This window comes from Caenorhabditis elegans, chromosome III (assembly GCF_000002985.6).
Source record: "Caenorhabditis elegans chromosome III".
Taxonomy (NCBI): Eukaryota; Metazoa; Nematoda; class Chromadorea; order Rhabditida; family Rhabditidae; genus Caenorhabditis; species Caenorhabditis elegans.
Genome location: NC_003281.10, coordinates 5,765,985 through 5,790,895, shown reverse-complemented (window position 1 = coordinate 5,790,895; position 24,911 = coordinate 5,765,985). Strand labels below are relative to the sequence as shown.

Here is a 24,911-nt window from a genome sequence, read left to right as displayed (position 1 = left end):
ATTTTTTAAAGAAAAAACTATGAAAAATCGTTCAAAATGCGGCAGAACTGAAAGTCTGAAACTACAGTAATCTTTAAAGACGCACACATGTGTGTATTTTACCAGAACCGTATTATTGCCGCGAAATTTCGCGCTTGTGTAATATTTGAGTTTACCAAAAGAAAAACACTATGTAAACGCAGCTACAGTAACCCGTGATATCGGAGCGTCACTGTTGTATTTGCAATTCTCTGTCTACATTTCAGATGAACTTTTGCATTCGAAATTTTATATGTGAGCACAGTCAAGAAATTCCGGGACCTATGGATACTGTATATAACTTTCGAAGGAATAAAATCCCTGTTTTTCATATTTATGGAGTGACTGATACCTATCAAAAGGCATGTCTACATATTCATGGAGTTCTTCCATATCTTGTTCTTCGTGTTGGAAATAAAGTGACTCCATCTGTGTTGGCTGCGATGAGAGCAAAAGTTAATAAAGGAATTGAAAAGGAAATTGAGACGAGCACTGGAAAAACGAACAAGTTCTCTGTGGATTACGTTTACAAAATGGAGAGCTTCAGTAGTCGGTGAGTATGGCAAAAAGAATTGCATCGACCGGGAATCGAACCCGGGCCGCCCGCGTGGCAGGCGAGCATTCACAGATAAACCGCGACATGCGAGCAACTGGTGAATAACGAACGAACAGCCGCTAACACGCGAATATCTGGTCAATTCCTGACGAAAAACCGCGAACATGCGAAAAACTGGTCAGTGCTGGACGAATGATTTTTGCTTGATTTCGTGAAGAACCGCTTCAGGCGAAGAACGCGCGAAAGTCAGATGAGTTGTTGAAATGGGTGAAAAAATATTTGCAGCAAATTTCATACTTTCTCAGAAATCGAATTCTACTTGTTTTCAAACACTTTTAGATTACATGTTCTTTGATACCCGCTTTGTTTAGAAATTTCGAACGGGGGGACACGAATTTTCGATGAATATCCGGCCGCCAACCGACGAGCGTCGGATGAACCCAGTAGTAGCCTACGAAGAAGTTGGGAATAAATACTAACTAGTTCAACTGATGAATCCTTTCTTAGTACAGTGCTCCACATAATGATACGGCCACCCCCAAATTTTGGTATAACTCAAAACTGGGTTGAGATAGCAAAACATAGTTTCTTGTGAAAATGTTCGCTGTACTGGCTAACTTTCAGATAAGTATTGGAAATATACCTGAACCGTTCGTAAAAAAAGATAAACCATTTTTTCATGAAAAACCATATAAAAAATCCACAAAATGATACGGCCACCCTTGGTTTTTGTTTTCTTTTTTCGTTTTTTTTGCAATTTTTTTTGCTAAACGTTAGGTTTCATGTTCGTTTGTGTTTTTACAGCTATGGGTCGTGGAATAACTTTAACTGACTACGAAAAAGGACAAATTGTGCAAAATTATCTCAAGGCTTCTCGGATCGTCAGATTTTTCGTGATTTGAAACGTTTGAGAGATATGATCACTCGATATGCTTCAAATCCTGCCGCTTATTTTTTAGTCTTCTGGTCGCCCACCACTCCTTTCTGGTAGAGACAAGCGAAAAATCGTTCGTCGAGCATTCAATTGAACAGTGACTTGCTCGAAAAGTAGGAGCGAGATGAACCTGCCAGTGTCTGTTGAGACCGTACGTCGTGTCCTTCGAAGTCCCAGTTTATCAAAAGACGAAAATTAATAAAGGCTTATTTCATTACCGAAAAACACTGCCAAAATCGTATTCAGTTTGCTAAAATCAGCCAGAGAACTAACTGGAGACAAGTGAGGATTACGGTATGATCATTCAATCTCATGTTTTGGTCTCAGATCATCTTCAGTGACGAGAAAAAGTTTAACTGTGATGGTCCTGATGGCTACCGTGATTACTGGCACGATTTGAGAAAAGAAAGGATGATCTGAAACCAAAAGCTGGGCTTGAATGATTATACCATAATCCTCACTTGTCTCAGTTAGTTCTCTGGCTGATTTTAGCAAACTGAATACGATTTTGGCAGTGTTTTTCGGTAATGAAATAAGCCTTTATTAATTTTCGTCTTTTGATAAACTGGGACTTCGAAGGACACGACGTACGGTCTCAACAGACACTGGCAGGTTTATCTCGCTCCTACTTTTCGAGCAAGTCACTGTTCAATTGAATGCTCGACGAACGATTTTTCGCTTGTCTCTACCAGAAAGGAGTGGTGGGCGACCAGAAGACTAAAAAATAAGCGGCAGGATTTGAAGCATATCGAGTGATCATATCTCTCAAACGTTTCAAATCACGAAAAATCTGACGATCCGAGAAGCCTTGAGATAATTTTGCACAATTTGTCCTTTTTCGTAGTCAGTTAAAGTTATTCCACGACCCATAGCTGTAAAAACACAAACGAACATGAAACCTAACGTTTAGCAAAAAAAATTGCAAAAAAAACGAAAAAAGAAAACAAAAACCAAGGGTGGCCGTATCATTTTGTGGATTTTTTATATGGTTTTTCATGAAAAAATGGTTTATCTTTTTTTACGAACGGTTCAGGTATATTTCCAATACTTATCTGAAAGTTAGCCAGTACAGCGAACATTTTCACAAGAAACTATGTTTTGCTATCTCAACCCAGTTTTGAGTTATACCAAAATTTGGGGGTGGCCGTATCATTATGTGGAGCACTGTACAAGTTGAACAAGTCTGTTCGAGTCTTTTTTTTTTGAAATTTCACTTTCACGATTTTTTAAATTTCACAAGTATGGTACGATTTCAATATTCATAAGGGTACCCCCTTATGAAAAAAAAATTTTGGTATTTTTTGGTATGAAAATTTTTTTCCCAAAATTTTTGAAAATTTCTTGATTGTGTAGAAAATGTATATTTTAGTATTTTTCACAGTTTTTATGGCTCAATCACACTTCTGGGCAAAAAAATACAACAGTCAATTTCGCTTGTTCATAGAAAGTGAGTACTTCCAAAGTGTTCTAGCTCCGCAGGCAGCTGAAATATGAAAAACTTTTCATTTGAAAAGTTATTAGGAATGAAGTGATTGACAAATTACATAGTGTATCTTTTTGCCATCTTGCATGACTGAGCAGATAGGAGCACCTAATTATGAGTCAAATATCACTAATTTTGACTGATGATATCTCCGTACTCTGCACAGAAAGCAATAAACTATTAAACATGAAACATGTTCCATAACAACTTGAACAAGTTTGTAGTTGACAATTTTTTGATATCTTGCTTGCCTGATGTGGGACATGACTTCGAAAAACTGTCATAGGTAGATCAGTTAGAGGAATAGAGGTTTTTACAGTTTCTTAGTTTTCAAAAGCACCACATTTGGCAAGAAAGTACATAGATACAATTAGGGAAACATATTTTTACAATATCTGATGAATATTTGACAACTTTTGAAAAAAACATTTTTGGATTTTCTTGAAAAAAAAATCCATAGGGTCCCCCCTTATGAAAAATCTCTAAAATTTTTTCGAAATTTTTTTTTGAAAACTTTTTATAATTTGATCAGATGTTATAGAAAAATGTAAATTTGATTGTTTTTTTTTTTAGTTTCGATGTTCAAAGCACGATTTCAGACGAAAACCTGCGGTTCAGTAGAATCCCTAAGTTCAAAAAACCCATTTCCTTTGGATGCGTATATCTTTGTTGAAAAATTTTTTCTGACAAAGTGATCAACTACAAAGTTGTTCATCTTAATCTAAAGTACAACTTTGTAGTTGATGGTATTTTTTCAAAAAATTTGATGGCCGAGATATGAACAGAAAAAGACGAAGAAAATAGAAGCATGAAAGTGCCGCAATTAACACAACTTTATCTCGACCATCAAATTTTTCGAAGAAATATTATCAACTACAAAGTTGTACTTCAGATTAAAATAAACAACTTTGTAGTTGATCACTTTGTCAGAAAAAATTTTTCAACAAAGATATACGCATCCAAAGGAAATGCGTTTTTTGAACTTAGAGGTTCTACTGAACCCCAGGTTTTCGTCTGAAATCGTGCTCTGAACATCGAAACTAAAAAAAACAATCAAATTTACATTTTTCTATAACATATGAACAAATTAAGAAAAGTTTTCAAAAAAAAATTTTCGAAAAAATTTTAGAAATTTTTCATAAGGGGGGACCATATGGATTTTTTTTTCAAGAAAATCCAAAAATGTTTTTTTCAAAAGTTGTCAAATATTTATCAGATATTGTAAAAATATGTTTCCCTAATTGTATCTTTGTACTTTCTTGCCAAATGTGGTGCTTTTGAAAACTAAGAAACTGTAAAAACCTCTATTCCTCTATCTGATCTACCTACTATGACAGTTTTTCGAAGTCATGTCCCACATCGGGCAAGCAAGATATCAAAAACTTGTCAACTATAAACTTGTTCAGTTTGTTATGGAACATGTTTTATGTTCAATAGTTTATTGCTTTCTGTGCAGAGTACGGAGATATCATCAGTCAAAATTAGTGATATTTGACTCATAATTAGGTGCTCCTACCTGCTCAGCCATGCAAGATGGCAAAAAGATACACTATGTAATTTGTTGACCACTCTATTTCTAACAACTTTTTAGATGGCAAGTTTTTCATATTTCAGCTGCCTGCGGAGCTAGAGCATTTTGGAAGTACTGACTTTCTATGAACAAGCGAAATCGACTGTTGTATTTTTTTGCCCAGGAGTATGATTGTGCTATGAAAACTGTGGAGAATACTAAAATTTGCATTTCCTACACAATCCAGCAGTATTAAAATTTTTTGGAAGAAAAATTTTTTCCCAGAATTTTTTCATAAGGGCCCTTATCAAAATTTTAAAATTAGTGGAAAATATTTTTAATTAAATTTTTATTGAACTCAATTTTTTTTTCAATTATTTGTTGGTTTCAATCACAAATCACATTTACGACTCAAAGTGATTTTTTCTTTTCTACTACTTCAATATAAGAGCGAGAATCTCAGACAACTCGTTTCCGACCTGAGCCGAATATAGCGGCAGTCTGGGCAGACAAATTTAGCAAAAGGCAGTCTGGCCAGACAGCTAGGCAATCTGGCCAAGTTTGATCCCCCGTCGTTTGTTGCCAAATCTGGCCACAGTTTGGGGGCAGTTTGGCCAGGTCGCGTTCCGCGTCAGCAGCGGCACGTTGGCGCATAATTCGATTGCAATTATTGCGAAATCGTTTTCGAAACGTTTCTCCTATAGGATATATTTATGGTTTTTGTTGTTGTTGTTGGTTGTTTTCAACGTATTTTTGACGGTTTTTTTCCTTTTTCAATACTTTTCGATAGCGGAAACGGATTTTGAGTTTAAAAGTTTAAAAGAAAACTCGCAATTTTGGCCCAAAATTCATTTTTTTTTTCGGCATGCACCAAATGTGCCTGAAATGAATGAATTTCGTAAATTTAAACTTCTAGCTATATCTATGGATGTATTCTGTGATTTTGTGTTGAAAAAGTGAAAAGTAATTATTAGTCACTCTTTTTTCTCGATTTGTTTTCGTTTACTATTAGGTAATTATTTTCCGGCCTAATATTTATATTCAATTTCGTTCAATCCATTGTTATTTTCAGGTCGAGTACAAAATGGTCCGGTTCAGGCGACCGACCATTCGAGCAATTCTGGCGGAAGCGGCTCCGCGCACACAGCGAGCCCATCCGCAAAGTGAGTTTAAATTATTCGTCGGTTGCAATAATATTTTGACAACAACATTTATCATTTCAGGCTCTGCGCAGCATGCTGATGATGCATGATGATGTCAATGTGGCAGCAATACGGACCTTCAGAGAAGACGGTTCGTGGAATTGTGATTGGAGGAATCACTGGTGGTATTGAGATTTGTATTACATTCCCAACGGAATATGTCAAGACACAACTTCAACTTGATGAACGGTCTGCTACTCCAAAATTCAGAGGACCAATTGATTGTGTAAAACAAACAGTGAATGGACATGGATTCTTTGGTCTTTACAGAGGATTATCTGTTCTTCTCTACGGATCTATTCCAAAATCTTCATTCAGGTATGGAAAATACGCTTTCGTACTGTCAAAACAGAACTGATCGGTCAGAAAAAATTTTAAAAAATTTTCGAATTTTTTTGCAATCGAGAAACGGAGAAGTGACATCCTTGTTTATAACTAGGAATTATCAGAAATTCTGAATAATATAATTTTCAGATTCGGAACATTTGATTTTCCGGGAAATCGAAATTTTTCAACAATTTTAAAATTTTGTATCAATTTTTGTAGTTTAAAAAAAATACGAAAGCGTGCGATTTACTTCTAAAACTAGAGAAAAATTGTCAAAATTGAGATCTAGTTTTCGAATTTTCCGAAAAAACGCTTCAAATAATACATTTTCTAGATTCGGAACATTCGAATATCTCAAATCTCAAGCAGCAGATGAACGAGGAAATCTATCTCCAGTAATGCGACTTCTTTGTGGATTGGGAGCTGGTTATCATTGTTGTTATCATTGTTGAATCGATTATCATTGTTGTTTTTTTTTGTTGTCGGCTAATAAAATCCTGTAAAATTGAACCAATTTGTTGATTTTTAATTTTAAATGTTAGCTAGCTGCCTACCCTGAACGAGCCGAACGGGCAATATTAAAAATAAAGAACCCAAACTTGGCCAGGTGCGCCCCAAACTTGGCCAGCTGCGCCCCAAACTTGGCCAGGCGCGCACCCAATCTGGCCACACCTCCACCCAAATCTGGCCAGGAGAGGAAATTTGGCCAGATAAAGAGGCAGTTTGGCCAGTTCAAAACCCGACCTGGGCAGGTTTAGCCTCACTAACGTTTTGGCTTCGCCCAGACTGCCGCTATATTCGGCTCAGGTCGGAAACGAGTTGCCTGAGTGAGAAGCATTTCAAAAGAAGCTCCAAACGCAGATGGCAACGACACTCCGAAATAACGGTACCGCGCCCTCTTTACCGTAAATCCTCCTCATTTTCGAAATTATTTTTTCACAATTTCTTTTTCTTTTTCTTCGATTTTTCATAGTTTTCTTCACCTTCTTTGATTTTTTTGGCAAAAATAATTATTTTCCGTAAATATACTCGTGTTTCAGCATTTCAGACGTTGAAACGACGATTCGTCCGACTTGCAATCCTGTTCCCACACTGTTTTGTCTCCACCGCGGGGAGCTTTAAGCAGTGGCTGCAAGCACCATCAGACGACAAAGGACAAGACGGTATTCACAATTTCAGCATAACAGCAAGAATTATGCATATTTTGCAGGTGAATACAAAGGATTGGAGGACATGGAATTGACTTGGGAACCGGAAGTACCGGCGGTAGCGGTGGTCATCCGACTGCTCGCTTCCATGCTGTAATTGAAGACCGGCGATCGCAAATTGGTGCTCAATTTGTCAATGTAATCAGTTTTTTAACCCATAATTTTAACAAATCGAATTTTTCAGAATCAACAGCACACTCCCATCCAAAGCCCAGAGACTTCTGAAGACGACGATGAGAATCCACTAAACGCTCAACGCCATTTGTTCACTGGCGCAGTGCCTTATCGCTTGAACTTTGATAGCGATCAAGATGACGATGAGGAGCAGGCGACCCACTCATCATCCAACTCTTCAGCTATTGAGCCCCAATCGGATGAAGCGGAGAGCCCGCCGAGAATGAACGATGTCATTGATAAACTTGGAAAACGGTTGGTTTTAAAAAAAATTCGACAAGTTTCGACTACTTTTTTTCAGAGAAACTTCAAGATCGGCGTAATCTAACTTCGTCATCGTCAACTAGCCGCATCATTTGAACCGAAATCGTCTCTGAATCGTTAAAATCATCACACTGGATCTGGAGATGGATTCAGTAATAATTCTCTGATTCAAGAACACACGGAAAAATATCTCTGCGACTCACCGAGCAACAGTTAGATGGGACAAATCAGAATGATGTGATCGACGAGACTCCACCACCAACACGCTCATGTGGACTGTGACATTTCAACTGGACGATTATTCATCACGTAAGAAAAATAGTTGATACTGAATTAAAAACCATTTTTTGTTTTCAGCGACTCCAACAGTCACCGGCTCCTGTCGCCTCGTTGCCTCGGAAGTCCTGTCGCCTCGGAACGTGCCACCTACATCGATCAACCCGTCCCCATCCGAATAATTTTATTTTTTTTCTCATTTTTTTAAATTTTATTTTTTCATAAAATAAAATTTATATGAACTATCAACTGTTATTAAAGAACCGCAAATTTCAAATATATGGCGAAAAACGGGTGAAAACTAGCTGGGCATTCGCACGTCTTCATCATTTATCGGTCCGTTTTTCGCCAGTTCTTCATCGATTAGCGGCCCGCGCTTCACCGAAGCCATGTACCTTTTTCGCGAAATAGCGGCCCGTCACCCGACGAATATTCGCATGTCGCGGTTTACCTGTGTTCTACCACTGAACCACCGATGCCTGTTTTTCTCCGGGTTTCGGTGGAATGAGATTGACGGAGAAATGAGAAAGAGAAAGGAACATGTGGAAAACATGGAAACGCTTGGTAACTGGTTTAATCGTAAGAATGAATAAAAGTATATGAAAAGTTTTCATGGATATGGAGAGAAATAAAACAAGCATCGGTGGTTCAGTGGTAGAATGCTCGCCTGCCACGCGGGCGGCCCGGGTTCGATTCCCGGTCGATGCAATTCTTTTTTCGTAATCCACCAAAACTTTCAGCTCACTCTACGGATATCAAGATGAAGAAGAAGACTTTGTTCGAGTTTATTTTTCATCTCCATGGTATCTTAAAAAAGCTACGCATTCACTTGGAAAAGAAGTCATCGATAAACCACTTTTTCAACCATACGAGGCTCATCTTCCTTTTCATCTCCAGTTTTTCATTGATAATTCCATATTTGGAATGGATAATATTTATCTGAAAAAAGTCAAATTTCGAATGGATTCGAGGGATGAAGATGCAACGTTGATTTATAAAGATTTGTCAGTTGGCGATATCAGAAATAATGAGCTCTTATTGTCTCCATACGAGAAGAAGACAACTTGCCACGTGGAATGTGATGCATTGGTTACAGATATTCTGAATATGGAGATGCAGGCAGATAATGGTTAATTTTTTTCAAAATTAGGATAACTTCTTATTTGTGTTTCCTCTGAGTGTCAAGAGGTTTCGTAAAAATAGCCTCTGCGCGTCTTTGAGATTACTGTAGATGATATCAATTCCGGGTCCCGACTTTTTCTCGTTTTTTCAATTAGACACATTAAACATATTTTCAAATAAATTTTTTATTACAAATATAACTTACATATAATGTAGAAAGTTTCAAGAATTATAAATAAGAATAAGAATAATAGGCAAAAAAACATGTTTAAACAAAGAAATATCAAATTCTCGGCTAATTATCTTTTACTATGATATCTTTTACTTTTTTATCTTTTACTCATCCATTTTTTCGAAATTATCTTTTACTCATTTACTCATTTTTTTTCAAATTTATTTTTTTTATCTTTTACTCATCCATTTTGAAAAAAATTATCTTTTACTCATTTACTCATTTTTTCCATTTTTTGCTAAAAATCAGTTTTTCGGGTAAAAAAGTTGCCAGGAAGCCGATTTGGCACCTAAATTTGGCCAAATTTCTTTAGTTAATGATAAGGTGATCGTTATCTATTAGATAAAGTACTCCGACCACCCATCCGGTCTTCACTAGTCATATATCTCGATATGTAAATTCAGGAAAAATTATTGAGAAAACTGATGGAGTCCTTTCTGAAATGTCTTTAATTGATGGAATTAACAGTTTTTATCGCTCATCTACTCAAGTTTTCCAATTTTAATTTTTTATCTTTTACTCATCATTTTGAAAAAAATTATCTTTTACTCATTTACTCATTTTTTTGAAATTTTACCAAAAAAAGAGTTTTTCGTGTAAAGAAATATTTTCAAGCCGATTTGGTTGATCAAACTGCTCAGTTAACGTTGGTTAGTGATGTTCTATAGATAAACTGTTGGAAAAAATTTTCCAACTTAAAAGTTGCCATTATATCATCAAAGATCCAGACAAGCGAGTTCAAGTGACTATGTGGAGTCTACCCACTCAAAAAAAAATTTTTTTTCGAAAATCAAAATTTTGAGAAAATTGATGGAGTTCTTCCTGAAATGCATATAATAGATGAAATTAACAATTTTAAAGAAAATTTACTACATTTTAGGTGGAATTTTAATCTAATTTTGGTCTTTTCAGCTACCCAACGTAGAATTTAGACAACACAGAAGTGAACACAGGCTTATATCAGTCATTTGAAGAAGTTCAAAAAATCTGAATGGATCCGGATTCGAGCCAGGAATGTCTCTACTGAAGACCGCGCGCTTTACCACTTCACCAAACAGGTGAGAGGCGCCCTCGTTTCAAAGCTATATATGAAATCTGTTCCATCTTGAATTTGGTAACTCAAATTGACAACTCTTCATGATAACACGAAAGTATTCTATTCTGGAATGTTGTGCAACTATTCTTATCCACAGCTAACTTGTCCTAATTGATCTTATCCTTAACGGGAATGCAGCTTATTTGATTTTGTAGTCTTAGAATGTGCCTGTATTCTTCAGTGAAACCCTCCCGGCGGCCTAAAATGTTTTTAAGACTATTATTTCCGAGTATATTTTTCTAAACTTCACTAGATAGCAGTTCGGGAACTTCTCTGATTCATCGGAAAAGCCTTTTGCGAAAAAAATCATTGAAGGCCTAAAAATTTTTTCTCAAAAACACCTCGAGTCTTGTATTTTCGTGGAGATAATATGCTCAGTAATTTTTATAAATTATTTTTTTCATCAAAAACCCTGTTTTCGATCTTAAAACGTCTTTTTTTGCGATTTTATTCCTTTCAAAAATCGAAATTAAACATTGTTCGGAGTACGGTACACCTCGGTGTTTGCGTACATTTGCGTATCGTGCATTTTATTTGACGACAATTTTATTTTTGAAAGGAATAAAACCGCAAAAAAAGACGTTTTAAGCTCGAAAACAGGGCTTTTGATGAAAAAAATAATTTATAAAAATTACTGAGCATATTATCTCCACGAAAATACAAGACTCGAGGTGTTTTTGAGAAAAAATTTTTAGGCCTTCAATGATTTTTTTCGCAAAAGGCTTTTCCGATGAATCAGAGAAGTTCCCGAACTGCTATCTAGTGAAGTTTAGAAAAATATACTCGGAAATAATAGTCTTAAAAACATTTTAGGCCGCCGGGAGGGTTTCACTGAAGAATACAGGCACATTCTAAGACTACAAAATCAAATAAGCTGCATTCCCGTTAAGGATAAGATCAATTAGGACAAGTTAGCTGTGGATAAGAATAGTTGCACAACATTCCAGAATAGAATACTTTCGTGTTATCATGAAGAGTTGTCAATTTGAGTTACCAAATTCAAGATGGAACAGATTTCATATATAGCTTTGAAACGAGGGCGCCTCTCACCTGTTTGGTGAAGTGGTAAAGCGCGCGGTCTTCAGTAGAGACATTCCTGGCTCGAATCCGGATCCATTCAGATTTTTTGAACTTCTTCAAATGACTGATATAAGCCTGTGTTCACTTCTGTGTTGTCTAAATTCTACGTTGGGTAGCTGAAAAGACCAAAATTAGATTAAAATTCCACCTAAAATGTAGTAAATTTTCTTTAAAACTGTTAATTCCATCAATTAAAGACATTTCAGAAAGGACTCCATCAGTTTTCTCAATAATTTTTCCTGAATTTACATATCGAGATATATGACTAGTGAAGACCGGATGGGTGGTCGGAGTACTTTATCTAATAGATAACGATCACCTTATCATTAACTAAAGAAATTTGGCCAAATTTAGGTGCCAAATCGGCTTCCTGGCAACTTTTTTACCCGAAAAACTGATTTTTAGCAAAAAATGGAAAAAATGAGTAAATGAGTAAAAGATAATTTTTTTCAAAATGGATGAGTAAAAGATAAAAAAAATAAATTTGAAAAAAAATGAGTAAATGAGTAAAAGATAATTTCGAAAAAATGGATGAGTAAAAGATAAAAAAGTAAAAGATATCATAGTAAAAGATAATTAGCCCAAATTCTCTACAGTAATCTCAAAGGGGCGTTCACAATTTTTCGAATGAATTTGTGCCTGTGGTGGCACCATTTTGCACAACTTCTTACAAAAATAATATTCAGTTCACTCTTCCAACCCTGGATTGGAATATCTTTGGAGAGAGGAGAAAGAGAGGTGTGATGCACTTGGAATTGAACTCAAGGATGTATTTAATTCATGTAATAATATCGAAATTTAACCAAAGTTTAAATTTACTTTCTCAGATGAACCTCGAAAATCAACAATCTGTCCTCAAGAACGCGACATGTTACGAACCGCCCGAAAAATGGCTAAGAAATTCCGACAAGAAAGGTGTATGTCGGAACAGTTGGATGATCTGATGGTCACAAGAATTGCCGAATCTCAGCAGACAACGTCATCAGTGGGTGCATCGGACACGACAATATGGGAGCAGCCAGGCGAGGATCCTATGGAAGAGGACCGAATAGGCAGGGAGAAAACTCCTGAAGAACTGGACGCTGAACGTCAGAAAGAAGAAGATCGGGAAGAGGCAGCAGAAGATGATGATAATGATCCAAAAAATCAGGAAGCAGAAATGACGATGTTTGCTGATAGTCAAAAACCTGTTGAAAGAGATGAAGCTATGGATGTAGATGAAGAAGTCGAAGATGATGAAGAATTGAATGACAAGGGAACGGGGGAAGTGATTGAAATCAGTTCGGATGGAGATGATGATCAGTAAGTAAGGCAGCATCTGAATGAAGAATCATTTAATATTTTTCAGAGACATTGTTCAATGGATCACAACGAAAAGCGCGTATGATCAAAATTTCATCAGCATGAACGAATTCCTATTTGATGCCAAGAAAATTGAAAATCAACGGCAGTTCTCTCGGGAAATGACTGCTTGTTCTGTGATGACTGATGAGACAGTAGTTGCTGCAGCTGAACATTCACAACCTGTCGAACAGACACGTCTGCTCTCACAAACTTCAATTGGTGAACCTTCTACTTCTGAGAAAAGTGTTGAATCGGACATTGTTGGATTATGTGTGGCAAGTTTAGAGCTTCTAGTCGACACAAAAATGCCAATGCCAGACGCAGCTGTAAGTTCAGAGTATCATTTAAATAATTAAAATAAAAGAATTTTCAGTCCAGTGAAATTGTGTCAGTGTCATTAGCAATTTACAACGATGTATGTCGTTGTTCATCTCCGAAGCTTCATGTTCTTCTCACAACCTTACCTGTTGGACCGGCATATTCAGATCGAAGAGTTGTTCACATGGAGACTGAATTGGAAATGTTGGAAGAAGTCGCTAAATGGATTGTACAATACGATGTTGATGTTATGATCGGATACGAGACCATTCGTTTATCATGGGGATTCTTTTTCCGTAGAATCAAACTCCTTGGATCTAGAATCTCAATGGATCGAGCGTTGATTGATGCCTACGAAGATCATATCGAAGTAGACGATCAAGAAATCACAGTTGCTCCACCAAAAGGAAGACTTCTAGTTTCAGTATGGAAAGTTGTTCGTAGTGATCTAGCACTTCGGAATTATGATCTGGGAAGTGCTGTGGCAAATGTGTTACGAAAAAAAATTCCGATGTTGGATAATGCTGCGTTGATGAGAAGAATCAAAGGAGAAAGGTCTGCCATAAGGTAAAACCTCAAAGTTGTCTAAATATCTTAAATCACATTTCCTCTGGAAGGAGAACTACAAACCAATCAGCGCATTGCTCCGCCCACTTTTGAACCAATCATACTACTTTACTGATTTGCTGAAATGTGGGCGGAGCGAAGCTTTTTCACCTTGAAAATTTTCAGAAACGATGTACATTTGCATCTTCTAAAACTGTCTAGCCTTAACATATCTCTTCTAACCGAAATGAATTGGTTCCTGAAAAACGCTGAAATGGCACGAGTATATGGAATTCAATTTCACGAAGTTTGGACTCGAGGATCCCAGTTACGAGTGGAATCCATGCTTCTCCGTTTGGCACATCGTATGAATTTTGTGGCTCCGTCAATTACCCATTTGCAGAGAAACATGTATAGTTTCTCATACATTTCTTATCAAATTTTGAAATTCAGGATGGGCTCTCCGGAGCAGCTTCAACTTATTCTGGAACCCCAATCAAAAGTCTATTTTGATCCGGTTATTGTTCTAGATTTCCAATCATTGTATCCATCAATGGTTATTGCATACAACTACTGCTACTCAACTATTTTGGGAAAAATTGGAAATTTAGTACAAATGAATGATGAGTCCAGGAATCGAGAAGAGATTGTACTTGGAGCAATCAAGTACCATCCTAGTGTAAAATACTTTCACTTTTTCACTTTTTTCAAGAATAGCTTTCAGAAAGATGATATTGTGAAGTTGGTGGCCTATAAAGAAGTCTGTGCATCTCCACTTGCATCAATGTTTGTGAAAAAGTCAAAACGGGAAGGTGTGATGCCTTTGTTGCTCAGAGAGGTTGATCTGTTACACTTATTTTTCTGCTATGATCAATTTTTCAGATTCTCGCCGCTCGAATAATGGTGAAAAGTGCGATGAAACGGACGAAAAACAAGAAGCTGAAACGAATTCTAGATGCTCGACAACTGGCTCTGAAACTTGTTGCAAATGTGTCATATGGATATACAGCAGCGAATTGGAGTGGACGAATGCCTTGTGCAGAATGTATGATATTAAAGGATATTGTATTATGTGTAAAAACTCTAGTTGCACTTTGTGAAGCATCAGAAGTTGCGCGTAAAGTATGACTTTTGGTCGGTGTTTGTACAAAATTCGATCTGTGAGTTCACTAACTCGATGCATCACAGTTTACGCGCAATGTTTAATTAAATTTAATGCCGGATACAGAACTAGATTCTAGAATTCCAATTTACAGTAGCCGATGCCATCCTCGGAAAAGGTCGTGAGACTCTGGAGAGATCAATTGAAATGGTTCAACGAGGTGATTACGGTGGTGCTGAAGTTATCTATGGTGACACTGACAGTATGTTTGTTCTGGTTCGTGGTGCAAGTGTAGAAGAAGCATTTGAAATTGGTAGACGAATTGTTGATGACGTCACTAATTCAAATCCTGATCCCGTCGTTTTGAAACTGGAAAAAGTTTACAAGGGATGTGTGTTGGAGACAAAGAAGAGATATGCTGGATGGATGTATGAACATGAGAATGATGAAGGATCTTTAGATGCTAAAGGAATCGAGACAGTTCGACGAGACACGTGTCCAATTGTAGCAGAAGTTCTCGAAAAGTCACTTGGGTTGATTTTCTCTCAAAATTGGAAAACCTTTATCACTTATCTGAATACAGTAGTACTAAATCTACCACAAGAGAATTTCTCAAAATTCGTATTCTGCAAAGAGTATAGAGGTGATTACTCGGCACGAGCGATGGTACCACAAAAGAAAATTGCAGAGTAAGTTTGGTCGTTATAAAGAGAACTATAAACTACCGTATTTCAGAGCTCGAATCAGAAAGTGTCCATCCCACATAACACTACGTGGGGAGCGTGTACCTTACGTTATCATTGATGGTGTCACCGGATCTACAGTATACTCTTGTGTACGGTCAATAGATCAGTTTGCTCGTAATCCGGAATACAAGATCAACACTTTCTACTATTTGAATGCTCATATTCTTGCTGCTCTGCGAAGAGTCACTGATTTGATTCCAATGAAGATTGACTTCTTACCATTTGCTGCGGAGCAGTGTTTTGTGTGTGTGAAATTAAAATTTTTTTACAAGAGTAATACATACATTTTTCAGGTCTGACTGCTCGAGAATCGGAAAGACTCCATGGTGCATTGAATGCGAGCAAAATCCAGAAGAACTCGCTCTAGCTCTAGTTCAATTGGGACGAGAGAGTCGTGCTAGATCCCGTTAGTTTTTCAATTTCTAGCCCTACAGTTAATTTTGATATTCCAGAAATTATACAATATTGCACAAGCTGTCAATCTTCCAGTCAACGTCTTGGCGAAGATCAAGTAGTCGATTGTGCCAACTTTACATGTCTACTACGGCAGACTATGTCAATTATGGATCGTTCAAGAACCGCGTCAGTTCTGACTGCACATAAGATGTTCTAATGATTTTTATATGCACACTGTTGTAATTTTGAGATAATTTTGAAATTAATGAATTTATATACATACAAACAGTTTGGAGATGACGAACAGAACAAATTTAAAGAAAATTCGAAAGAACAGTGCAGCGGACCCGTGTTAGTTGGGTGATGATATTGAAGAATTTAGGAGATATCACAATATTTGACAGAGTCTCTTGGCCGAATGCTTTCACTGAGCAACACGTTGAGAGTTCTAAAACTTTTGAAAATGGTTAAAAATTGAAGAATAATTTGTGCCAACCTTGTCTCCACTTGAAGAGTCATGTAGTAGCCGGCTTTAGTCTCTACGATCTGTCTTCTCGATCTATTTTTCAACTCGGTTTGCCGTTTTCTGATCTGTTTGCTTCTCCATTCCGGCGAGGCCATCTCTTCTGCGGAGACACTTCGTTTCTGACGAACCGGGAGTACTGGCACCTTCTTTGGACATTTTGGAGGCTGAAAACGAAACACATCGACATAGATAATCCACTCCAGAAAACCTACAATACTCTGATTGCACGGCGCATTCGGATCATTCATATTGCATAAGGATATCTTGCAATGAAACAGGAGATCTCCGTCACCGGGGAACTTGAACACGGACATCTCCTGGAACACATATGAATCTTCTGGATAATCCTTGAACCGGGAATAGTTAGGTGTTTCCAGGAAATGTTGGTCTACTTCGCATCTGCAAATTTTTGAATGTTTCTTCAAATTTTCCAGCGAAATAACTCACCCATTTGAATCCAAAATCTGTTGAGTATGTTTCTCGGATTGTACGAAACAGTCGTGTACCAAATAGTTATACTCTGGCGCTGAAATTAATTTGAAATTATACGCAAAAATTTGAATTGATATGAAAAAGAAACAAACGGCTATCACACGCCCAACGATGATAGAGGGTCTCCCCGACTTTAGCGTCCAATGCCACACATTGTCCTGGGCTGTATCTGAAAATTTCAACGCTTTGGTGTAGTTGGAGATGTACATAGGGCGCACGTTCTAAACATGACCGCCAATTTTGGAAAAATATTAAGAAAATAAAACTTGAGAATGATCCTCAAATTTGACAGTTCAGAAACTTCTAGACGTGTTGCAAAAAATTATACAAATTTATGAATAAAGTAATCTGTGCATACCTGTGCAATCTATAGACACATTGCGTATCAGCAGCATTCTTGAGAACGGCTCTATCCAGTTCTTGACGTGGCACTGCTGAAGACACAAAACAAGACATATCAAGCCCTTGATCTGCTCTCGTGATGATGAGAGGATGGAATTGAAGGATTACGGTAATGTTGAAATGGTATCCATGACCGTCCTGAAATATTGACATAACATGGCCCTGTCACGCCTTTCTAAACACAATTATTTTAGTCTATAGGATTCTTCGACTAGCTAGGTTCATTTTATATGTACTTAGGCTTCCGGAGACCCATCATTTTCGAAATATCACACTCAACTGCGTAGTTTCATTTTTTTTGCAAGAACTGCTGTTTGCAGCATAATTTTTAATACAATTTAAAAACTTAAAATAAAATTTCTAGAATTCAAATTCTAACTTTTCAGAAAAAAGTATAATTGACAAACTCACAGCTGTAGGTGTCTTTACAAGTCCACATTTTCCTTCGGTAAAAGTCATTTGAATTTCTCTACTATTATCCGTCTTTCTTATCATACACTCCGGCTCATCATGATACATATGTGCATACATAACTCCTTGTAGAGCCCGTTGAGTTCGTACTACGATGCTCATTGAATGCTCCGTACACTTCACGTCAGTTGCTCCACGAACTTGAGGTTTTGCGTCTGGAGGTAATTCGATTCCATCGCATCCAAAACCGACGTACTTCATGAATTCGCTTTCAAAATCCTGAAGAAATTAAGATAAGGTTTTTTTTTCAATTGAATTGAAATAAATATTTACATGAAGGTTTGGAGGTGTGAATGCTCTTTTCTCACTACCAGCAATTAATCGAAGTTCTGCTTCATCAACAAGTGGACGAGGAGTCACACTAACAGCAATCATAATAATTCCTGCAGCACGCATCTTTTCAGAAATGTCTTTTGGAGATCTGAGAATTAATAGCAAAGTTGAGTTTTAGAGTTTTCTAATTTTTGAAAACAATTCCTGTAAGGTATAAGAACCAATATAGTAAAACATTTCAGAAAAAAGTTTTGAATTTTTTTTGCAGTCAAAGGGTGTTATCGTCGTTATCGTGGTGTAAAAAAAAGTTATCGACATTTATACTTGTGAAAGCGCCCAAAAATTGTTGTTTTTCTAACTTATTCAATATTTTAATTATACATAAAATATTTGTATCAAAGCATTGTAAGGTTTAAGACATGCAGATATACTCGAAATTTATTTCGTAGTTTTACCAATTTACCAAAACTTTAAAAAAATGTTCAAAAACCTAAAACATTTTTAGATTATTAATTGTACAATTCGACGATTTTGGACTTTTAACAGTATATGCTTCTTGAAGCATAACAAAAACATTTTATAGGAAAACTATCAACTCACTTATGAGAATGCCCATCAGTAAGAACCAAAGCCATTTTTGGAACACCTTCTCTAACACCAATAGATGGATCTTTTGAAGTAAGTAGATCAAATGCATCCATCAATGCCACATTCGTTGCAGTTGTTCCTTTGATTGATCGAATGTTTTTTACAAATCCTTGTACTGATGTGTTGTTTCCATATAAAAATGAATTGAACTTGAAATGAACAAATGCTTGACCAGAATACGTGATAAGAGCTACTCGAACAGCTTCTGGATGGATGTTTATATTTCCGAGGACTCGTTCGACAAGGAACTTTTTCTGAAAAGTCAGAATTTTGGTTAAATTGAGCAATTAAATGAGCAAACCTGATCACTAAAAAGATGATCCAAAGACTCGGAAGCATCAACAACAAGAGCGAGATCCAAAGGCTTATCGGATCCTTTCACACACGCTAGAAATAATAAATTTTGATAGAATTTGGGAGGAATGAAATATATTTTTGTGAGTCCTCCGTTTGCACTTTTTTAAGTTCGCAAAGTTGTTTATTTAAAAAAAACATTCAAACTTACATGGTTGCTGCTCACAAATCTCTGTTCCGTGATATTTTTCAAATTGTGGTTCAAGTTTTTGCAAGTTGAGATTTGTTACAATTTTCTGCTCCGATTGTGTATAGTTTGCCAAAGCAGCCATTGCCACGTAATCACCGGTACCATAAGCCCAAATGTCGATATTTGGGATTTCTCTGAAATGTTTTAAAAATTCGTTGAAACGAGGAAAAGTTTAGTAATCGGGAATGCTCTTTCGTGGAATCTTTATTATTCTCAGTTCTTAGAAAGTTACCAAAAACTTATTGTGAGAAAACTTCTATTAGAAATATATTTAAATAAATATGTGTAATACGGTCTGGTTGCTTTTTTTATTTTTATAAAAATAACAAAAGTATCATTTGCACAAGATAACTTACCGTCTCAAAATATCAGCCATTTGCCAATCTTTTGGGAAATCATGCGTACGTCCGTCAGACAGAAGATACACAATTTTTGGCACTGTTCCATCTCGTAGACCCTGAACCATTTCACTTTATATTTTGAAGATCAAAATGTAAATTTTAAAATTTTCCTGTTCACATAGAGACTTACACTTCCAGGAGTTTTCAATTGTTGTAGAGCAAACTCGAATGCTCCTCCAATTCGAGTGATACCTGACACGTGTCTGAGCACGTCTAGAGCAGCCAGAAGCTCCTCACGGTCAGTAAACTTTTCGAAATTGAATTCCAAATGTTGAGTACCACTGGAAATTCAATGGTAATATTCGGCTTTAGTCTCTATGATCTGCCTTCTTGAATTATTTTACAACTCGGTTTGCCGTTTTCTGATCTGCATTTATAGGTCAGCAAACTGTGCTTTGTGTTTCCAAAATTTCGGGTTTTTTTTTGAATTTTCCGATGACAAAAAATTCACAACCATTTCAAAATTACAATATTTTTTTTAGAATTTTATGAAGAACATTTACTCCTAAATTTGAGGCGCGAGACTACTTTCATAGGCAACATAGCTTACCTGAACTGTATGAGCATAACTCTGGTAGCGGTTTTTCCAATTGTCACATGCTTCAAAATTCTCCTAATAATGTCGATTTCATCCTGAAAAATATGTTTAATTGAATACAATATTTAATTGAAGAAAACAATTTTAATGGATCTGTTTGCACATATTTTGGAGCAGTTCATTCACGGATTTGACATTCAATTTGTAAATTATCAAAGATTACCTGAAACTTATCCCTGAGTGAACCTGAAGAATCGAGAATAAATACCAAGTCAAGTGGAGGAGCAAATACTTTACATCTTGCTAAAAATCATTTTATTAACATCTTAAAACATTCAATTGACCTTCTTACGTTTCGTTGAGACAGGGGTGTGAACAATTTCGGGCGGCGCAAGACCATTATCTATAATCTTGACGGCTTTCGTGTCTCGCAGAAAAGTGACAGCCAATATGAGTAATGGTAGGGCGACTAAACGTCGCATTTTGCTGAAATAAAAAGTCAGTTGAAATGGTTTCAGTGTGAATAAATAGATTAGACGATTGACGACAACTACGGTCAAGCTGCCAAAACATGTTATGAATAGTGAGATCAACCACCAGTCGGCACGATCACTTTCAGATGACATTCAAAGTGGAACACAAGATATGATCGTGTTATGCAAAAACAGAACAAAAAAGAACTTAAGAGAGTGGGATTCGAACCCACGCCCCCGAATGGAACGGTGCCTTAAACCAGCGCCTTGGACCGCTCGGCCATCTCTCCACCGAAAATTTAACATGTTAAGTGCGCTCTTTTAAAAGAGATAGGGGGAAGGTCAACAAAATGAGGGGAGGGGGCAGCCCGAGTGCAATCATGCGGAGAAGCGAATTCGAGAAATTCAGTCTTTGTCCAATTTAAGTCTATTGTAAGTAAATTATGCGAGTATATGTTTGTCTAAAGGAACACGTGTACTTACGCATTAAAAACAAGTAATGAAAATTGTAAGAAATGCTAAAAAAACTTGAGCGTGAAACATCATGCATCAGTATTGAATTCTTTGGTATTCAAAATCAGTGATTGAGGGTAGGCAGACTAATTTTGCAAGTTAGAGTCGGATTTTGAGAAATCAAGTTTGAGTTATTTTATTTTGGGATACATGTGGAAGAGATACAAAAAGAAGTTATTTGATAACAATTTTCAAATTTTTTCGTAAAATATGATGCACCAGTAATACGCAGTGCACCACAACATGGCTTCACAATTGTCTTGTACAAGTATCGGAAAAAACCCAAGAGGAATATTTTAGACGGACAATGAATAGATAAAACTGATAAAAGTTATAAATATTGTGGGAGGTAATTAATGGAAAAGTAGAATTGGAAAGAGAGTAGAAAAAAGAGAGAATGACAAACAAACAATGCTGAAAGGAGGCCGCCAAACAAGTCGAGGCTTTTGTTTCCAAATTGTAATTATTATGCATACCCTGTCTCTACTTCTCTCTTTCTCTCTCTCTACCTCATATGCATATATGCCCTCTCTTTCACCTTAATGCCAGAAAGCAAAACTGTTCTCATCAATCAAATGATTGAAACACTATTCATTGTCTAAGGCAGACGAAAAAGTGACTGATGACAGGGTCAGCACTCTTTTAGTTTCAGAAATGGTCACCTGTGGTGGCGTTGTGAACTTGAAGAATGACGGGTTCATGGAACTAAATTTTAAGTTTAAAATGTTGTAAAATTCCTTAAATTGTTTTGTGGAACTGGTACTATACCCGCCTTGTTTTTGTGTGTGCACACAAAAGTTTACACAGAGTTACACAACTTTAAGGCATCACATCAAGTTCCTTGGCCAACATCTAGAACTACCACAATTTTGCAAATCGTGCCTAATACATATCTCTCCATCATAAACCTACCGTAGATCGTAAACCGTAAGTAAACGTTAGTGCACTTTGGAAGACGTTTTTCTTGGGAATACGGTTATTTTAAGCTTTTTTTTTTTTTTTGAAAAATTAAGTATAATTTGATGAGCTGAGAGATTAAATTTTTAATTTGAGAGCATTTAACATTAAGTGGTAAAACGCACCTCTATTTGCGCGTAAAGTATGATACATCGTAGAAAAGTTTGCAGAAACGCTTGTGGATAATGTTGTCAGAAAGAAATTGAAGAAATTCGAAATTTCAAAATTAATCTGATTAAGAAAATACACTATTCAGAAACGTCCCAATTTTGAATTAGCGCGCGAATGATTGCACTGACCAATCAGCGAACTTTGAAGGCGAGGCCAACACCACTAGTTGGTCCGCAGTACTCTCATCTGCGCGGTGGTTCTAATATCAATTAGCAGTATAATTTTTGATTCAAAAAATTCCAATATCCAAAGTTGGATGATAAAATTAAAATATCACAAGAGAGAAAAATTGTCAGAGATGCTAGAAAATTATGAATAACCAAAAGTGGAAGGTGGTCTCCTTTTCAATGCATCCAGTGTACTATTGGAAGACAATGACAAGTTGTAATTGAGTGAAATGATCAGAAAGAAGAAGCATAAAATAACCCCAGACAGTTTTGGGATATTACCTCCTCTCTCTCTCCCGAACGAAACAAACAAAAGCTGTAACTGTGAGAGATGAAAACTGGTTGACTGTATGGAAATGATGATGATGATGATCCCGAAATGAAACAGACAAATTGAAAAAGTGGAAGAGAGAGAACACGATTACGTAATAGAGGTTTGAAGTGAAAGCGAGAAGCTAGAAGGAGAGACAAGAAGCAATGATTCGCGCATTTGCATTTTCTCATATTTGGACTTAAGGCGAAGGTCATCAATTGACAGAAGATGGTATCTCAAGACTATATTTTGGAAGACAAGAAGATTACTAAAATATTGACGAGAATTATAGTGCTTAATCTGAAAATCTCATGGTCTTGAAGAAAATGTCCAGTTTTTATTGGTACAGTAACATTTTCAGGAGTTGAATTGCTATAGACTAGTTCCTAGATCTGTGTTCATAGTGCGTGTAGGCGTAGGTCATTTTGTAGGCATGAATTTTGTGCCTACTTTCAAGGTTTCGGCAATTCTGAGCGATAGTGCTCCAATTTTCGTCAAAAATAGATAGTTTTCAAAATTATATTGAAAAATTGAATATGTGCCTTTAAATTTCGAGATTCCACATGTGTCTAACCTTTTGAATTTTTTTAAAGAACAATCCATTTTCACTTTAACCGTTTTCTTTCGATGAAAAATCATTTGACTAATAATGTTAAACGCAAAGGTACGAGGGTTTTCAAATATTTCAACCAAAAATGTAACCTTTTTAAAAATGTTATAACTTAACGGTTTCCAATAATTCCATTTCTAGGAGTTTTTTGTGAAGATGCCACTTCAAATGCGTCGAGTTTGATCTTGGTACTTTTGAAGGTCAAAAAAGAACGAAGACCAGGAACATGGAAATTCTGAATTTTTGCTATGTTAAATAATAATAAAATAGGATATTAATTAAGTTTTCCAAGTAGGCACAAAAACATCTGGCTGCCTTCAGGCCCAACGTCAAAGTGCTGAGGCGAAATCTAGAGCTCAAATCCATCTAGGATCAATGATTTCTCCAGGTTCCATCTACGTGTTAGACTTTTGATCTTTGGTGACCTATAAATCCTCTAAACGGTAGTCACGTATGATCTACCTCATATAATTCTCGAAGTACTAATTGTGACGGGTGAAAAGAGAAGCCGACAATAGAATTTGTCAGCTGAAATTCCAATTATGCGTCAGTCTTCGTCCCCTTCTATCTGAAATAGCATCAAGTACCAGGGAGACCTCAGAGACTGTAAGAACTTTGAAATGAGTTGCGTAATGAGAAGCAGAATAAGAAGAAAAGGACGAATGTATGCAAATGCTACTGAAAATAGTGTAGAGAAAGAGGAGACGCAGAGGTGACAATAAGATGCTATCTGATCAGAGGGACACAAAAATGGTATGTCAATGGAATTTCGAAATTTTTTTGTAGTAACATGGAAAATGTTGGGAACTGGTCCAAAACCAAAATTATTTTAGTGTTCGTACATTGAACATAAGCATAAAAACTGGTTCGTACTTGAAACTTTATATTTTGTTTTTTGATTTGTGAAAATATGAGAAGAAAAAAGTTTGTTCACATTTTTTTAGATGTTTAAAGTCGTAAAAATCTGTGTAAAAAGATTGAAATTGGAACATATTCCAAAAACACAACATTTATAGAAGCAATGATTGTTATACAATACATAAAGCTACATTTTTCTCGAAAGGAGTATTGGAAGAAAAATTGAAAAAAAGATAAGTTATAATAGGTTTGTGTACTGTGGTGGTACGGTAGTTGTCTACATTCAATGGATTAAATCTTAAATACCAGTTAAAAAGATAAACTTAATTTCAATAAAACAATTTTTTAAAAAAGTTACCTCAAACAACCAGCTGAACGTGCAGATAACATATTATTCTAGGCGAACTTCCAGATAAATTCTTGTAGGATAATAGCGGAAGTATTCTGCTTTCATTAAAACATTTCAATTTTTCCGCTTTTTTATACCAGAAGAGGACATCTATTTCTGTCAGAAAAAAGCAGAAACACGTAATGAATGTTTGTGTAAAAATTATGGCCACGAGCCTGTTTTTTCTCTGCCCAAGGTGAGTAATATGTTTGTAGACACAGATTTCTGGAAA

At 36.4% G+C, this 24,911-nt stretch overlaps 3 protein-coding genes, 6 non-coding genes and 1 pseudogene across 12 annotated transcripts; 5 read left to right on the top strand and 5 right to left on the bottom strand.

The window, feature by feature from the left end:
- Nucleotides 1–245: 245 nt before the first annotated feature.
- Nucleotides 246–16,217, top strand: rev-3 (DNA polymerase; the record flags this gene model as incomplete). Of its 2 annotated transcripts, NM_001312922.3 has the most annotated exons (14): nt 246–571; nt 8,693–9,081; nt 12,169–12,264; nt 12,310–12,784; nt 12,831–13,152; nt 13,200–13,711; nt 13,877–14,101; nt 14,144–14,369; nt 14,415–14,528; nt 14,573–14,735; nt 14,947–15,481; nt 15,528–15,782; nt 15,832–15,944; nt 15,991–16,217. In NM_001312922.3, 14 exons carry the CDS (start codon nt 246–248, stop codon nt 16,149–16,151), a joined length of 3,912 nt encoding a protein of 1,303 aa, NP_001299851.1. The 2 variants fall into 2 exon arrangements, with proteins under 2 accessions (NP_001299851.1, NP_001299902.1); NM_001312973.3 differs by lacking the exons at nt 246–571; nt 8,693–9,081; nt 12,169–12,264 and having other exon boundaries at nt 12,351–12,784; nt 15,991–16,151.
- W03A3.4 lies at nt 582–642 on the bottom strand. Its single transcript, NR_052334.1, has one exon. It is a non-coding gene; the product is annotated as an Unclassified non-coding RNA W03A3.4 (non-coding RNA).
- Nucleotides 5,574–6,538, top strand: Y37B11A.3 (Citrate transport protein). The gene is made up of 3 exons (NM_065848.6): nt 5,574–5,664; nt 5,725–6,021; nt 6,365–6,538. The coding sequence occupies exons 2-3, from the start codon at nt 5,762–5,764 to the stop codon at nt 6,480–6,482; spliced, it is 378 nt and encodes a 125-aa protein (NP_498249.3). The 5' UTR covers nt 5,574–5,664; nt 5,725–5,761; the 3' UTR covers nt 6,483–6,538.
- On the bottom strand, nt 5,670–5,779 carry mir-4938. The gene has a single exon (NR_052333.2). It is a non-coding gene; the product is annotated as a pre-microRNA mir-4938 (primary transcript).
- Nucleotides 7,064–8,160, top strand: Y37B11A.8 (annotated as a pseudogene). Its single transcript has 5 exons — nt 7,064–7,193; nt 7,241–7,376; nt 7,423–7,667; nt 7,714–7,954; nt 8,034–8,160. Coding segments are annotated over exons 1-5 (879 nt in total).
- Y37B11A.4 lies at nt 8,587–8,723 on the bottom strand. The gene has a single exon (NR_052332.1). It is a non-coding gene; the product is annotated as an Unclassified non-coding RNA Y37B11A.4 (non-coding RNA).
- On the top strand, nt 8,590–8,660 carry Y37B11A.t2. The gene has a single exon. It is a non-coding gene; the product is annotated as a tRNA-Gly (tRNA).
- On the bottom strand, nt 16,193–20,711 carry cutl-23 (the record flags this gene model as incomplete). Of its 2 annotated transcripts, NM_001330885.2 has the most annotated exons (16): nt 16,193–16,382; nt 16,431–16,624; nt 16,673–16,859; nt 16,908–16,986; nt 17,045–17,121; nt 17,311–17,492; nt 17,766–18,044; nt 18,099–18,246; nt 18,699–19,000; nt 19,048–19,133; nt 19,252–19,424; nt 19,647–19,747; nt 19,822–19,972; nt 20,242–20,324; nt 20,453–20,532; nt 20,582–20,711. In NM_001330885.2, the coding sequence occupies 16 exons, from the start codon at nt 20,709–20,711 to the stop codon at nt 16,313–16,315; spliced, it is 2,322 nt and encodes a 773-aa protein (NP_001317785.1). The 2 variants fall into 2 exon arrangements, with proteins under 2 accessions (NP_001317785.1, NP_001317786.1); NM_001330886.3 differs by lacking the exons at nt 20,453–20,532; nt 20,582–20,711 and having other exon boundaries at nt 16,313–16,382; nt 20,242–20,258.
- A 188-nt stretch (nt 20,712–20,899) lies between these two features.
- Nucleotides 20,900–20,996, top strand: Y37B11A.5. Its single transcript, NR_052331.1, has one exon. It is a non-coding gene; the product is annotated as an Unclassified non-coding RNA Y37B11A.5 (non-coding RNA).
- On the bottom strand, nt 20,911–20,992 carry B0244.t2. The gene has a single exon. It is a non-coding gene; the product is annotated as a tRNA-Leu (tRNA).
- Nucleotides 20,997–24,911: the final 3,915 nt, after the last annotated feature.